The sequence below is a fragment of the Ceratotherium simum genome, chromosome 22 (assembly GCF_057802395.1).
Source record: "Ceratotherium simum simum isolate JZ-2026a chromosome 22, ASM5780239v1, whole genome shotgun sequence".
Lineage (NCBI taxonomy): Eukaryota > Metazoa > Chordata > Mammalia > Perissodactyla > Rhinocerotidae > Ceratotherium > Ceratotherium simum.
Genome location: NC_141921.1, coordinates 35,455,410 through 35,470,338, shown reverse-complemented (window position 1 = coordinate 35,470,338; position 14,929 = coordinate 35,455,410). Strand labels below are relative to the sequence as shown.

At 55.5% G+C, this 14,929-nt stretch overlaps 1 protein-coding gene across 1 annotated transcript; it reads right to left on the bottom strand.

The window, feature by feature from the left end:
- Positions 1 to 8,103: 8,103 nt before the first annotated feature.
- CAMK2N1 (calcium/calmodulin dependent protein kinase II inhibitor 1) lies at positions 8,104 to 12,038 on the bottom strand. Its single transcript, XM_004425665.2, has 2 exons — positions 10,978 to 12,038; positions 8,104 to 9,402 (listed from the first exon to the last, which is right to left on the bottom strand). Exons 1-2 carry the CDS (start codon positions 11,141 to 11,143, stop codon positions 9,332 to 9,334), a joined length of 237 nt encoding a protein of 78 aa, XP_004425722.1. The 5' UTR covers positions 11,144 to 12,038; the 3' UTR covers positions 8,104 to 9,331.
- Positions 12,039 to 14,929: the final 2,891 nt, after the last annotated feature.

Sequence of the window (14,929 nt, the reverse complement as noted above, 5' to 3'; positions counted from 1 at the left end):
AGACACTTTCTTGTGCTGAGTTCCCGGTTTGGTCAGAGTCCAAGGTGCCAGTCCTTTCCAGCTCAGCTGGAACACCAGGGAGACCCGCCGCCCTGCTGCCCTCTGGGCATCTCAGGAATGCCCCACACAACGTCCCTTCCTGCCAGCCGTGGGAGCAGAGCCAGGCTCCAGCGGCCCAGAGACACCGCCCAGGGTCTTTCCCCGAGGCCTCGGCCAGAAAACAGGGCATTGAAGGTCCCGCTGGGCCTCCAAACAAGACGGGCAGGCTTTCTGCGTGCCAGCGTCTTCACAACGGCAGGAGGGTCGTGGGCCCGCTGAAGCCCATGAGGGTTTATTCACTTCCTCCTAGACAAATATTTCTTTAGACACTGTTCTAGATGCTGAGGAGAGAGCAGAAAACAAGACAGACATTGCCCTCGAGAAGTTTCCATCTTCCAGTGCCTCTGTTCCCGTATCTGTTGACTGGAGATTATAGCAGTGCCTACCTCACGGAGTTGTTGTGAGGATTAAATAAATTAATACTATCTGTAAAGAGCTTCGCACAGGGCCTGGCACTTCAGAAGTGGCCCCACAAACGTTTATGGTTATTAGTAGTAGTTTACTCTTCACTGGGTTATAAGGATGAGATGAGATAATATATGTAAAGCATTTGCGGTGAGCAGCACATGGTAAGCATGAAGAAGATGGCAGCTCCTTCCTCAAACCTTAGCCCATATAATCAGCCCATTTTAGAGAGGAGAGACCTGAGGCATGAGAAGTTAAGTGACTTGCCCAAAATCTCACTTTGGTTAGTGATGAAGGCTCTTAAACACACTCTAAACCAGGATTTCTCAACCTCAGCACATTTGGGGCTGATAGTTCTGTGTTGTGGGGACTGGCCTGTGCACCATAGGATGTTTAGCAGCATCCCTGGTCTCTACCCACCACCAATAGCGCTACCCCCTCCCCATGTGGTGACAACCAGAAATGTCTCCGGACGTTGCCAAATGTCCCCTGGAGGGCAAAATTGCCCCATGCTGAGAAGCACGGCTCTAAACTGACACTTGAGCTCATATTTCAAGAACCCTCAGGATCTGACCTGAAGCCCCCTCCCCTCCAACCCTGGCAACCACCACAAACGCCTTGTTGCAACCATTCCCCCGAGGACCTGCCCTTTCTCAAGCAAACCCCAAACTTTCCAGTGTCTGTCCCTCTACTCACGGTCCTCCCTACACCAAGACTGCCCTTCTCACGCCCACCCCCATCTCCAAGGCCCGGCTGAAGTCCCACCTACCCATGGAATGGTCTGGCGGCCCCAGAACTCGTTGTTTTGTACCAGCCCTCCATCTTGTATTATAATTAGCTGTGAACATCTGTCCTGCCTGCTCCCTGTCCCTGACTCCTACCCGGCGCCAGACAGAAGCAACTTGAGGGCAGGGGCTGTGCGTGACTCATCCCTGTGTCCCCATGACTCAGCACAGGGGCAGGCACCGAGAGCTGGCTCACCGCCCTGTGCATATGGCATGTCACAGGTGTGACTGGCGCCCAAGCCTCTTGAGTGCTGGTGAAAGGCCCTCGAGCTAAGGAGCAACAAGGCATCAGGGTTAGGAGTGGTTAAGAGTTAAGAATGTGAGCCAGAATCAGGCTGTTTCCACTTCTGGGTCCTTCCAACTGCACACAGATCACTCAAACTCTCTGGCCTGGGTTTCTTCGTATGTGAAATGGGGGTTCATATATCCCATCCCTGACTGGCGGGATTGCTGTGAGAATCAAGCGCTCCAGACTCTAACCCAGTGCTCCCTCTGGTTACAAGACAAGGATTCCTCCTAGGTGAAGGCGGAAGGAGGTGGGAAGTTCCTGCCCGGAGTTCCCCTGGGGCCTGACATGTGAACTTCTTGGACAGGGAGGAAGAGGGGCTGCTGCAAACCAGGATGTGAAAAAGCCGCGGGGGCAGAGAGGGCGGAGGCCGCCGGGGAGGCAGCCAGACACAGTAAATAATTCACATAGATGAACTGGAGATAAGTGCGGCTTCGTGGGGGATTGAGTTCAGGTCGGAGGAGGCTCAGACGGCTGCAGGGGACTTGTGGTCTCCCCCGTCTGAGAGGGGAGAATTACTGCCGCTCTGTCTGCCTGGAAAACTCAGCCCCAGGTGCCCGCGGGGCCACTCCCTGCCATGGGCGGGGGCTCCCCGGAACTGCCCCGCGGGGCAACCAGCCGCGGCCCGCCGCCTGCGACCCCGCCCAGCCGTCCCCATGGCAACCGGCTGGCCTGGTCCAGGGTTCACGCCAACCGGATCCGCAGCCTCCCTTCCCCCACGGGAGGGTGGGCGTTTTAGGCTCAGAACCCTGCGCGTTCTGACCTGCCGGAAGCGGTAGCAAGTCGTCTTGTCCGACCCTCTGCTTGTTTTGGAGCAGGTGAAACCAGGGACTCACGGAGTCAACCTCTGTGGGTTTCAATCCCAGCTCCACAACGTTCTACCTGTGCGACCTTAGGCAGGTGACTTCACTGCTCTGTGCCTCAGTTTCCCTTATCTGTCAAATGGAGACAATAATAATAGTAACTACCTCCTGGGGTTGTTGTGAAAATTAGATGAATTAAATGCAAAGAGTATAGAACAGTTACTGGCCTACAGTGAGCACCTCATAAATGTTGTTTTCCATACTGGGAATGGAGCCCCAGAAAAGCACAATACCTGTGCGCTGTGACAGTCCCACAGCAAGTTACTGGCACATTTGGGATTGTAAGGCAATCACCAATCCTTTCTAAGACAACCACTGTGGACGCTCTTGGCATGTTATTGGAGTTCCTCATGGGTTTCCTAAACTTCCCGTGGGCCCACCCCTCCTTTCTGACTTCTTGAAGCTTCACTGTCCTCAAGTGGTCATTGACCAGGCACTGAGGTCTCTGAAGTCCAGAAAAGCCCTTGCTTTACCCAGCCCTGTCTCCCCAGAGCCAAGCACCATACCCGCCCCACCCCACCCTTACGCCTGGCAGATGAGTTGTTGAATGAATATAGATTTAATTAATTGGTTAGTTAGTTTCCTCTACCCAAACACTCCCTGGGCCCAAGCTCTTTAAGCCCTTAGCCACTCGGCTCTCTGCCTTACAGGACATCTCTTTCCCTGACAACTTCCTGTCATCACTGCCTGCCCCCACCCCCCGCCCCCCTGCCACTGTTAGGATTTCCCATGGCACATTTCCCAGGTCCTCCTCCTCCCTTGGGCCTGTCCTCCCCGATCTCCCTTTCCCTTTACTGACCCTTTGTCCTCAAAACAGCTGTTTCTGGGTCAAGGACCTTGCTCCAGGCCTGTGGGTGTGCGCTGCCTCCGGGGTTAAGGACAAACCCTCCAATGTGAGGGGTAACAAGATAAACCAAATCCTCATCCCAGAACAGGGGGGAGGGGAGCTGGATGGGGGCCCTGTGCCCTGGAGGCGGGGCTGTCTTTCTGGGACTCTTGGTCCGGCTGGAGAAGCGGCTGTGACCCGCGGACACAGGCTCTCTGTCCCCCGGGGCCACCTCACAAGCTCCAGCCCAGCTGCCAGGTTTCCCTGGATACAGCCCGGTCGCCGAGGATTTATTTTTGCATATGGTTTGGGAGAATCTCTGTAGCTGGAATAACGACAACCTTTTTTTTCCTTCTCCTTCCCTCCAATAGGCAGATTTTATAAACCAGAGCAGCTGCCTGAAGGTTTCCAAGAGAAAATTCTGCACAGTTTCTAACCAGGGTGACAGTTCCCCTCCACAGGAAGTTGCTTTTATTTATTAAGGTTTCTTTTATTATCTCTTTTTTGTAAGACTCCACCTGTCGGTCGTCGGGCAGCACCTTGGGCCTTGCGGGCATTTTTGTTTTTCCCCGGTTTGCCTGGAACTCATGATGACATCTAAACCACAGTGGGCTTGCCCAACACAAGGGCAAAGTTGAACGGCTGAAAAGTGGGTCACTCACATCGCCTGCGCAGAAGAATCCCAAGTAATTTATGGAGCTACTCCCCCATCAAGGAGGGGGAACATAACTCCACCCCTTAAGTGGGCTACACATAAAAATTTCTTTCCAAAGAGGACAGTACGGAAAGGGGTAACTTTGCAGTGGAGAAATCTGACAAGGGCTATGTCAGCCGGGTGATCGAGGTCAATATCAACAGTGACCAGTCATGCTGATAGCAGCTACCCTTGATACGATGTGATGAGAATGGTGCTTTACCTCCGTGGTCTTCCTCCCAAAACCCATAACCCCAGCTGAACCATGAGAAAAACATCATACAAACCTCAATTGAGGGACAGTCTACAAAATACCTGAGCAGTACGCCATCAAAAACAAGGAAAGTCTGAGAAATTATCACATCCAAGAGGAGCTTAAGGAGACATAACAACTAAATTAAAGTGGTATCCTGGATGGAATCCTGGAACAGAAAAAGGACATTAGGTAAAGACGAATGAAATCTGAATGAACTGTGGAGATTAGTTAATAGTAATGTACCAATGTTGGTTTCTTAGTTGTGAAAAATGTACCGTAGTCATGTCAGATGTTAACAATAGCGGACACTGGGTCAGGGCTTTATGGCAACTCTGTATTATCTTCACAGCTTTTTTGTAAATCAAAGACTATTCTAAAGTAAAGTTCATTTTTTAACAAGTGGGTCACATGTCTGGGTTTCAGGCAATCCCCAAGACCCATTTCTCTTTGGTTCCCTCTTTTTGCCGGCATTAAGGATCTGAGCTGCTGCCTTTGGGGGTATCCAAGCCCCTAGCTCCCAATCTCATTTCCATGGGAACTATCCTCATTTTCAAGCCCAGGAAAAACTCCCATTTCCCGTCATTGTGTACCCAATTAGCCAAGCCAGGGACCTGACCCATAGTAGGTGCTGAGTTGGTATTCGTCAAATGAATGAAACTCGAGGGGGACCCGTCGAAGGAGGAAGGGGGGACCCAAGTGGAAAGCCAAGCTCTTCCCTCCCCAGGGCAAGAAGTCAGTACCTGCTAGTCTCCATCCGGAGAAGGAAGACTTCCAGCAATCTGGTTAGAAGTGGGGTAGGAGGCCTCTCGTGCCACTGCCTTTGAAGAGCAAGCACGTGGATTTACTTAGGATTGTATTTATTAGGTGCTTTGGGGCGCTGATGGAGATAATGAGAGGCAAGCTGATTGCTCCATCCCTTCACCCTGTGGTGATGCCTCCACTGCCCCTCAGTACCCTTGGGGTGTCAGCTCTGGGCTGACCAAAACCATCTGCAAAGCAGCTTCATGCAACAAGAACCGTTTGCTAGGTCTTGACAGTCCATTGCCTGGCACATAGTAGACACTTCATATATGTTCATACAATGGCTCCCACTTATTACGCACCAGGCCCTGTGCTCGGGAGATGGAAGGGGTTCCTGTTTAATCCTTTGTGCTGTAGGCTTTGTCATCAGCCCCGTTTTATAGAAGAGGCAACAGAGGCCCGAAGAGCTTGAGAAACTGGCCCCCAAGTCACATCTAGCAAGTATAGGAGAGAGCCTTCAAATTCAAGTCATCTAAGGCCCAAATCCACACCCTTTGCTCTCACCCCAGCCACCCTAATATCTGCCTGTTCCGCCGGGCCCCGAGGGCCTGAGCGTTTGCTGCCTGCTGTCTGCAGAGGCACCTCACGCTCACTCCTTCATCTGTGGCCTCCAGACAGCAGTAATTTTCAAGTCTCTTTCTTTTAAAACTTAATTTGCCAATTTTCCCTTGGAGTTGCTTTTTGATATTCCTTCAGGCTGTTAGCCTGGACAGGCCACAGAAGCGGAATCCAGGGACAAGGATGCTTAGTACAAGCATTCAATTAGTGAAGTTGGAATAAGGCAGCCCTGGATGCTCCATCCACACACGCCTCGAGACACCCTCCCCCACCTTGGACTTTGAATGGCCTTTTTCATATTTATCGCTACCTGACCAGATACTTCAAACAGCTCCTGCACTTGGTATAATTTGATATCTGCCCAGTTCCCGAAGTACCTTCTCTACAAACATTTACCCTGATGTTAGAGTATATTTAGAAGATTTATATTTCCTTTTGCTGAATGGAGTCCCCGGGAAAGGGAAAGGCAGACTCTGACTTCCCAGGCAGAGGATGCTGCCTTGGCTGACTGGGGTGGCCTCCCGCAAGAACATGTTAATACATCACTTATTAAAATGGCCCTGGAGCCCTGGCCGAGGGCTCCCACGCTCCCCGCTTCTCCAGGGCTTAGCTGACCATATCCAAACCCTGCCTCCCTTCACAGCCCTTACGCAGCTGTCTGTTGTGCAGAACAGTGGGGGAGCCCAGCCTTAAAACAAGGAACTCACAAAAGGATCTTTAAGGCTGAAAGACAATGGCTGCTGCTGGCACTGAGCCTGGGTCTGGGGTCAGATGACTCAGCAACCCCATCCTGGAGCATGGGCTCTGGGTTCAAGTCCTGCTTCAGCCACCCACTAGCTGAGTGACCTTCTACAAGTTACTTATCGTCTCTGAGCCCTGGTTTCTCCATACAATCAGGATAATAATAATGCCTACTTCACGGGACTGTGGTGAGCCTGGTATACAGTAAAAGCTCAATTAATGTGGATGCTGTGTGGTCCTTTTAGCCCCTATGGGGTGTCACTTTCCTCGCTAAAGAGAGTTAATGGCTGTGGGTTTCCAGGGTTGCAGGGCTGCTTCCGTGAGAGAATGGAAGGGAAAGCTCTTTGTAATTGCACAGTGCTTTGATCAGGTAAGTGATAATTACTCCTGGGTGCGGACAGAGCCGGTGCCTTCTGAAAGAATCTGTTCATGTGGCTCTTCCCCATCTTGGCAGATTGATGCCGCACAGAAGATGCGCCCTGACCCTAACTCTCTGAGGCACCCCCCCAGCCTTCTCAGGAGCAAAGCACAGGGGAGAGAGCTGGGATCCCTGGGGCTCAAAGGCCCCTCAGCTCCAAAACCCTGGGATTCTCTGGGGTCAGCAGGGAGGAAAGCCAAGTTTGGGAACAGGGTCACACTCCTGGGCAAATCGAGCTGGCATCCCCAATCATCCTGCTGGCACCTCTAGCTCCAGCCTGCCCGCCATTCCTAATGATGACTTGATAAGACGAGGGGCTTCCTGCTGGGTCCTCCTGGGGCTCTGGACCTCCACTGCCTGGGAAGGGGGATGAGACATCATGCCCCTCCCCCACAGGCCCTCTGGAGCCCCTCTTCCTCCCCCCAACCCCGGGGCCTGTCTTACCTGATGTCTGAGTCACACTCAGGCTCCTGTCACTGTGAGCTGTGTTGTGACTCCCCGGCTGACAGTTTTACAACAAACACATTAAAAGCTCCCAGCTCTGGGGCTCCTGGATGTGGAACAGCCCGGGAGAAAAACCTCTCCTGGCCTTTCTTCAGCCAAAATTCTTCTTCCAACCCCTCCTCCCCCAGGGGCCTGCACCACCGCCATTAACTGCCTGAGCCCAACACGGGGCTGAGAACTTTTTCATAACCAGCCTTCTCGGGCGATGATTGGCGGAAAGCTGCTTGCTGGGTAGGCAAGCCTGAGCCGTGCAGAGCTGTGGGCCCCAGAGGACCAGGCTCATCCCTCAGGCAAGGACCTATGGACTCGGGAAGGCGAAGATGCAGGGGAAAGAGCAGAGCTCCTCCCGGCCCTGCCTTTCAGGACTGGTGGCCTCCATGAAGACTTACATGGGCACATGACACTGAGTGCTACTATGTGCTGGATGTTGTGTGAATCCTCCCAACAACCCTGAGAGGTGAGAGCTACACTATCCCCACTTCACAGATTTGGAAACTGAGGCTTGAAGAAGTGAAAGGACTTCCCTAAGTCCATAGAGCTAGGAAGCAAAGGAGCTGGGATTTGAATCCAAGTCTGCCAGCTTCCAAACTTTGCTCTTAACAAAACTAACTGCCTCCCAACACACCGGCCCTTCTCCCCGAACCCGAATGGCAGAAACCTCAGGGAATCCAGGGGATCCCAATGCAAACCCAAACTGAATGAACATGCTCTTTGGGGATGGCCAATCATTCTTCCTACCATCTGAGCCCAACCCACGGGGCCCTCCACACTGCCTTTGTGCCTCACAGACCAAAGCTCCCGTTGCCTTCTGTTCGCCACCAGCAGACAAAAAGCAAACCCCTGAACCAAAGCCGAGAAAAGAGGAGAGACACAGGAACAGTTCTTTTATTGTACATTGGAGAAATAGCCCTGTGTGCTGGTTAAATTAGGTGCAACATCCAGAATATCGAATTAAGAAAAGAGGGAACAGGGGAGGGGAAGAAACCTCTTGAGGTCCAAAGTTGCAAACAAAAAATGGTAAAAGATTTCCTCACGCAGGAGGCATTTTTGCAAATACCATGCAAAACGGGCAGCTGGTGTGCCTTAAGAGAACCCCTATAAATAACAGAAAAGAGACTCCAAGCATTCCTTTACGTGGACTCAGAGCACAGAGAAAGGAAACCAAAATGCCTTTCGGCATTTCAAGATATTTGGCACTCTTGTGATTACATTTTTTTTACAGTCCATTAAAGAGAATAAATTGACACAATATTAGAGAAAAAAACAGGCTGTTCACACACCAGACTGCAAGGAGAGGTTAGAAAAAGCTCAAGCATTTTTTTTGTTTTTTGTGTTTTTTTCCTGACATATAAAATGTGTCCATTTGCATTAACTTGGGCAAATAGCTTGCAGCAACAAAAGAAACACAAGCTTTACGATTCATTTTAAAATAAAACAAGGATTCTTTCTAGGTATCATTCCTTAGAAAAGTTCTCTTCTTGTTTTAAACACATTCCTGATAACTTCAAAGGATGACCAAAATAAAACAGAATATCTAGAGAGATCATTTTCTGGGTTTTTTGTACATCCAAGGATAACAACATAAAAAAATAAAACTGGACAGCATTTCACATCCAAGTGCACAGAATCATTTTTGCAAGATTAAATAATGTAAACATTGGGAACAGCCAAATCAGCAAAGAATGCCAACACCTCAAAACAACCGGTGTGGCGGCTTCATTATTTAAGTGGTTTAAAATCCAGATCTATAATTGCGCAATATTCACTGTATATAAAAAGAAATGGATATTAATTTTGACAAATAGCTGCAACTGAGACTTCTTTTTTATTTCTTTATGTGTATATAGTGATTTTTTTAAAATTTTTTAAAATTTTTATTTTTGCAGAGGAGCCCAGAGCCTTCTCCTCCTCCTCCTCCTCCTCACGCCTCATCTGTCTCCCGGCCTGACACGAGATACAGGTTGTTGATTTCATCGTGGGTAGCAAGCTAGTAATAAATTTCAAAGTGCTTTCTCTTTTCATGCTCCTTTTGCCAATAACTCTTATCGCCGTTCTTATTCTTATTCTCTCCCTTAACTCATTGTCTTTGGGGGAGTTAGACACCAGGAGGTGCCTTGTCTGTCATATTTTTCAGCACGTCATCAATCCTATCATCTTCAATAACAACTGCAAAAAAAAGGAGAGAAAAGGAGAGGTGAGCGCACTTGGGCCTCGCCTGGGGTCTCGGACGTTTCCCGTTACGCCCGGGAGCGGTGCGGCGGGGCGGGGGTGGGGGTGGGGAAGGATTGGAGGAGGAAGAGGGAGGAGGGCTCCCTGCGCGCAGACACAGCCCTTTTCTGCCTCGCCAGGGGTCCCTTAGCGGCTTTCCTCTGAACCGCTCCCCCCACCCGCAGGCTGCGTCCCACCTAGGTTCTAAGAAAAAAGACGCAGAGAGGGCGCAAACCCGCAGCCTGGCTGCAGCCAGGGCGCGCACTGGCCGCGTCCTCACCGCCCCCCTCCCGCCCCGCCCCGGCCACATTTATTTAGAAAGAAGGCTCCGGGGCAGAAGAGTGAGAGGAGGAGGAGCCAAGGTCTCCGGGTGTAGGACCCTCGGGGATGCCCCGAGAGCGGCGCGGGTGGCCAAGGCTGAGTGCGGAGATGCGGGGAGCGAGGAGGGACGCCAAGGGCTGGTTCCCACGGCGCGCAGCTCGTCGAGGGTTCTGGCCTCACCGGGGCAGGCTCCCCCCTCTTGCGCGCCCTCTCCGCGCCGCCCGCGGGCGGACTCGGCCTCCCCGCTCTCCCCGCCTCTGCAGAGGTCAGAGCCTCCCTTCGCCGCCTGCCTGGGGCTCGCCCGCCTCTCCGCGGCTGCCTCTCCCAGCGTCCTCCACCTCTCTCACCATCTCTACCTACCTCGCCTTCCTCAGTCCCCCCATCAGTCTCTCGACGCGACGGTCACCTGTCGAGGGCTCTGGGTCTCTCTCTGTGTCTGGGGTGTCGGTCACCCTCACTGTTTCAGCTGCCTCTCTGTCCTCTCCAGACTTGCGTCCCCGGCTCGCTGGCTCTCCCGCTCTGGCTCCCTCTCCCGAGCTTTGTCTCGGTCTCTGCCCATCTCGGTCTCCTCCCCGCCCCCCGCCTCCCTCCCTATCTCTGCGTCTCAGTCTCTCCCGGCAGCTGTCGGTCTCCCTCATTGTCCCCGCGCCTCCCGAGCTCCTCTCGGAGCCTCTCTGCGTCTCAGTCGCTCCGGGGCTTTTCCGGCTCTTGGCCGAGCGCCGAGGCTCAGCAAACCCCCTTCCCTGCCGAGTAACAATGAAAAAAGCCCGTGCGACTCGAAAGCCCCTCGCCTTCCCTGCAGGAATGGGGCCCTACCCCAAACACAGTTCCCCGTGCCGTCCCTTGGGGAGCCCTGGGACCCCCTCCTCGCGGTTGTAGAGCGGGTGCAGCTGCGACTACACTGCGCAAAAGAGGGGAGCACAGAAATCAAAAAGCAAACTTTGGCGGGGGGGGAGCCGGGTTTAACCTTTCAGCCCCCCCTGCAGCTAGAAGCCGCCACGCCCCCTGGGTGACCCCACCGTGGATCAGGCTGAGCGGGAGGGGTTCCCGCGGCCAGCCCAAGGCGGACCCGCAGTGCGGGATCCCCCCAATTCTACATGATGGGATTCCATTGGGTCGGAACCGGCTCTGGCTGCAGGAGACCCCAGCAAACCTTGGCCAAGCCTCAGTGCTGGAGAAAAGGGGTATCTGCGGAGGGGGCCGCGAACTCACCCCGCTTGCTCCGGCCGATTTGGCCCAGCTTGGGCGGCCGCTTGTTCTGCCCAGCGCCGAAGAAGTTGTTGGTGTCCTGCAGGCGGCAGGAGAAGATCTGGCCCACGTCGCCGCCGTCGCCGTAGGGGCTCAGCTTCTCGTCGCCGTAGGGCAGCACCTCCGACATGGTCGCGTCCGGGGGCTCCGCGGCGGCGCCTCCTCCGCCCGCGTCCCCGCCCGCGGCGGACAGGGTCAGCGGCGCTGGGGCCGGGGGCGGCCGGCCGAAGACGGCCCGCGGGCTGCTGCGGCGGTGGCGCCGACGAGGGGCCGGGGGACGCCGCTAGGGCAGGAGCGCGCAGCCCGCCCGAGCGACCCGGCGAGCGCCCGCGGCTGCGCTGCGCTGCGCTCCGGCTCGGCGCGCGAGTGGCTGCTGCTCCGGCAGAGGCGAGCAGGACTCACATCCTCGGCGCGCTCGGGCGCTGGGCGGGGGCCGGGCCGGGCGGGGCCGCGAGCCGGGAGGAGGAGGCTGTCCCAGCGAGCCCGGAGGGCGCGGGGCCGAGGAGAGCGCACCCCGGGGAGCCGGGCGGGCCGGTCCTGCGGCGAGTGCGGGCGGCGGCGGCGCTGGCTCGGGGAGGCTGACTGGGAGCTGCGAGCGGCCGGGCTGCGAGGGGCGGAGGGGGAGGGGAGCGAGGGAGGAGGGAGGGCACGGGGTGGGGAGAGGATACCCGGAGGGAGGGAGGGAGGGAGGGGGGAGAGAGAAATCGAGAGGGAGACGGGGAGAAAAACAGACCGAATGAGAGAGGGAGGCAGTGGAATCGACAGAGAGAGAGAGAGGGAGCGAGGAGGAGGAGAAAGGGGGGAGGGGACGACTAGATCTGGATCGGAGAGGAGAGGAGAAGGCAAAGGAACGGGAGGGAGAGAAAGAGGGCCGGAGAGGGAAGGAGGAGAGTAAGAGAGGGAGGAGAAGGAGGCTGGGACACAGGAGCCAGCCCGCGAGCGAGCTGTGAGCGAGAAATGCCGGCCGCGGCGCGGAGGCGCGGCACGGGGAGGGGGCGGGAGGAGGGCGGGGAGGAGGGGACCCGGGGCCTCGGGGAGAGATCCCTGGAAGCCGAGCGACGTCACGGGGCCGCGCCGGCCGGCCCGGGCCGCGGCTCGCTTCCTGCCCCCGCCCCCATCGCCCGCCGTCCCGCCCGCGCGGAGGGCCCCGGTGAGCCCCGCCCCGGCCCCGCGCCCCCCCGCGGGGTGTTTACCCGGCCCCGAGCCGGTGCGCGGCGGCTCCGCGCCCGACCCGCCGCCTGCTCTGCCTCCCGCGGGGAGCTGGGGGAGTGGGGGTTCCGGGAGCGGAGGGGGCAGGGGACCGACGACGCACATGCCGAGAAGGACACAGAGATGCTGATCTCGCTGGGGGCCAGATGCTGGAGCCAAAGGTCGGAGGACACCAGAGCGACCTGCGGACACGGCCTCCCCCGCCAGGCGCAAACCAGGGAGCCCCTTCTCCTCACCACCCTTGCGCCCCACTTCAGACTCTCAGAGCCCGGCCCCCTGGGCCTCACACTCTCCCTCCCCCACTCCGTTCGCCCTGGAAGGCCCTGCTCCCCTCCGCGGCTCTGGACTCGGGCTCCCGCGGGGCCTCGGGGTGGAGGCGGATGTGGGGAAGAGAGGGGCAGCCCCGCCTCCCGGAGGAGAGGGGAGCGCCTCATTACGCCGGGCTCGCCCGGGATGCCTCGCTCTTGGCGTCCGCTGCCTCCGCCGGGGACGTCCCAGGCCTGCAGCCCTCTGCCCTCGGGGACCTCCCTTCCAGTAACAGCCATGAGCCCTGGGGAGAGACTGTGGCTTCTGAGCCGAGGAGCGGGCTCCTGATCCGGGGAGGGAGACTGGGGCAGCCCCAGAGGCCTGGGAGGCGCATCTGCTAGGCAGATGGTAACTCTGAGGGGGCAAGGCGCGTGAGGAGGGCTCGTTATCCTCGCCCAGAGCCAACAGCACCTGCTCTCCCCCTGGAGACTGCCTTCAGTCAGCAGAGCCAGCCTGACCACAGAAAGGGGCAAACATCCGAAGGTCGTGCAACCTGCTGAAGGCGGGGCGGGGAAACACATCTAGGTCCCCCGTGAGGTATCAACTGGCTCAGCCTGCTGTCCTGCAGGGGGTCGCATCAATAGTGAAAGAGCACCCTCAGGTTCCCTCTCCCCTTAAACCTAGAACTCCGTGTGTGGCAGGCTGGAGGGAAAGGGGAGTGTTTTGTAAGTGACATAACATCTGGTAGAGGGGCTCCCTGAGAGAAGCCAGCCCAGCGCCCTCCCCAAACTGTGTAAAAGGGTCCCCTGGCCTCCAGAAGCCAGACACCTTATGGAGAGGGGAGGAAGGGGGCTGAGAAATGAGAAACAGAGGCAATGCAGCAGATGGAATGGGCATGACCTTTGGATTCAGGCCTGGGTTTGACTCCCAGCCCTGTCTGCCAGCTGTGTGACCTTAGGCAAGTCATGTCCCCTCTCTGAACTCCCATAATCTCAGCTGTAAAACCGAGTATGTGGCTAGTTAGCTGCCTGTGTGCCTCGCAGGACTGTTATGAAAACAAAATGAATCAGGCTCCCAGTGCCTGGCTGAGAGTGGATGTGCACTAAACATTTGAGAAATGACTTAATGAGTGAAAAAGAACAGAAGCGCCTCATTCATTCCCGTTTCAGAGCCGGCAGAGCTGGGAGCATCCTTAGAGATGACCCAGTCCAACTTCTCATCTACAGTGGAAACTGAAGCCTGGAGAGGGTCAGGGGCCTGCCCCAAATCCCATGGCTTGTCAATGGCAGAAGCAGCAGGTCTGCAGCCTCCCTCCGCTCCTCGCCACAAGCTGCCCATCTCCATTCATTAAGGCTTTACTGCTTGTCTGCTTCGAGGTTAGCACCAGGCCAAGTGCTGGAAGAGAAAACAAAAGCATAACAAGCAGGATGATATAGTTGCAACAAGAGGCTTACATTTGTATCGTGCTATCTGTATTTTCCCCCGAAGCCTTTTCACATCCATTATGGACCGTGCTTCTCAAAATAAATACCTTTTGAGGTAGAAAGAGGAGACGCTGCATCCGTGTTTAACTGATGTTAGCAGAAAGAGGATAAGTGACTTGCCAAGGTCACAGGCTAGGGATGGCGCCAGGAGAAGCCACTCTTCCCAGCTGTGATTCCAGGTCCCTGTAGGGGACACCCCGCAGTGGTGACAGCATGCAAGGCTGGGACCACCCTACACATCTCGTACTCACCTGGCTCTTTCCTGGCTGCTGAGTTATGATGCAATTTACACACTGGGCGCCTGCCACAGTCCCACTGTACAGAAGGTAAGCAGAGAGGCACAGACAGGGCTGACGGAGCCCTCCACGCACAGCATGTGAGAGCAGCCATCTGTTTACATCCCCCTCTGTTTTTATGTTTATCTTGCCTTGTTCCAAATGAGGGTAAAGGTAAAGGTGGCGGCATTACACCTTCCCAACTCAGCACCCACCCCTTACAGAAGCACACACCCCTCCCTGGCACTTCTCAGTTAGAAAAGCATCTCCGTGACTATTACCTCCTTAGAGACTTTCCATTAGCCTTCACAAGTGGCAGGACTGGGACAGTCAGGCCCATTTTACAGATAAGGTACCTGAAAGTTGAGTGATGTCTCCAGGGTCACAGAAGTTCTGCAAGGGAAAGTGTGAATCAGTATGGCATTCCTCCACCTCGCAACTGTCTCCATCACAAAGGCCTTACTCAGTCCTCCATTTTGTCCAGCCTTCAGTGGGGCATCCCTTTATCCTGGATCCCCAGACCTGGGTGCAGCCACATGCCTTGGGACTCCATTCCTGCCTTCCCCCACAAAGCCGAAGCTGGCTCTGAGCCAGATTCCCAGGGCTGTGTTGAAGATGCCAGATCCAGACAGAGGAATAGACCAAGTAAGGCAGGAGTGGAGGCTGCCCTCCCCACCAACCAGCAAGGAAGCCTGGCAGTAC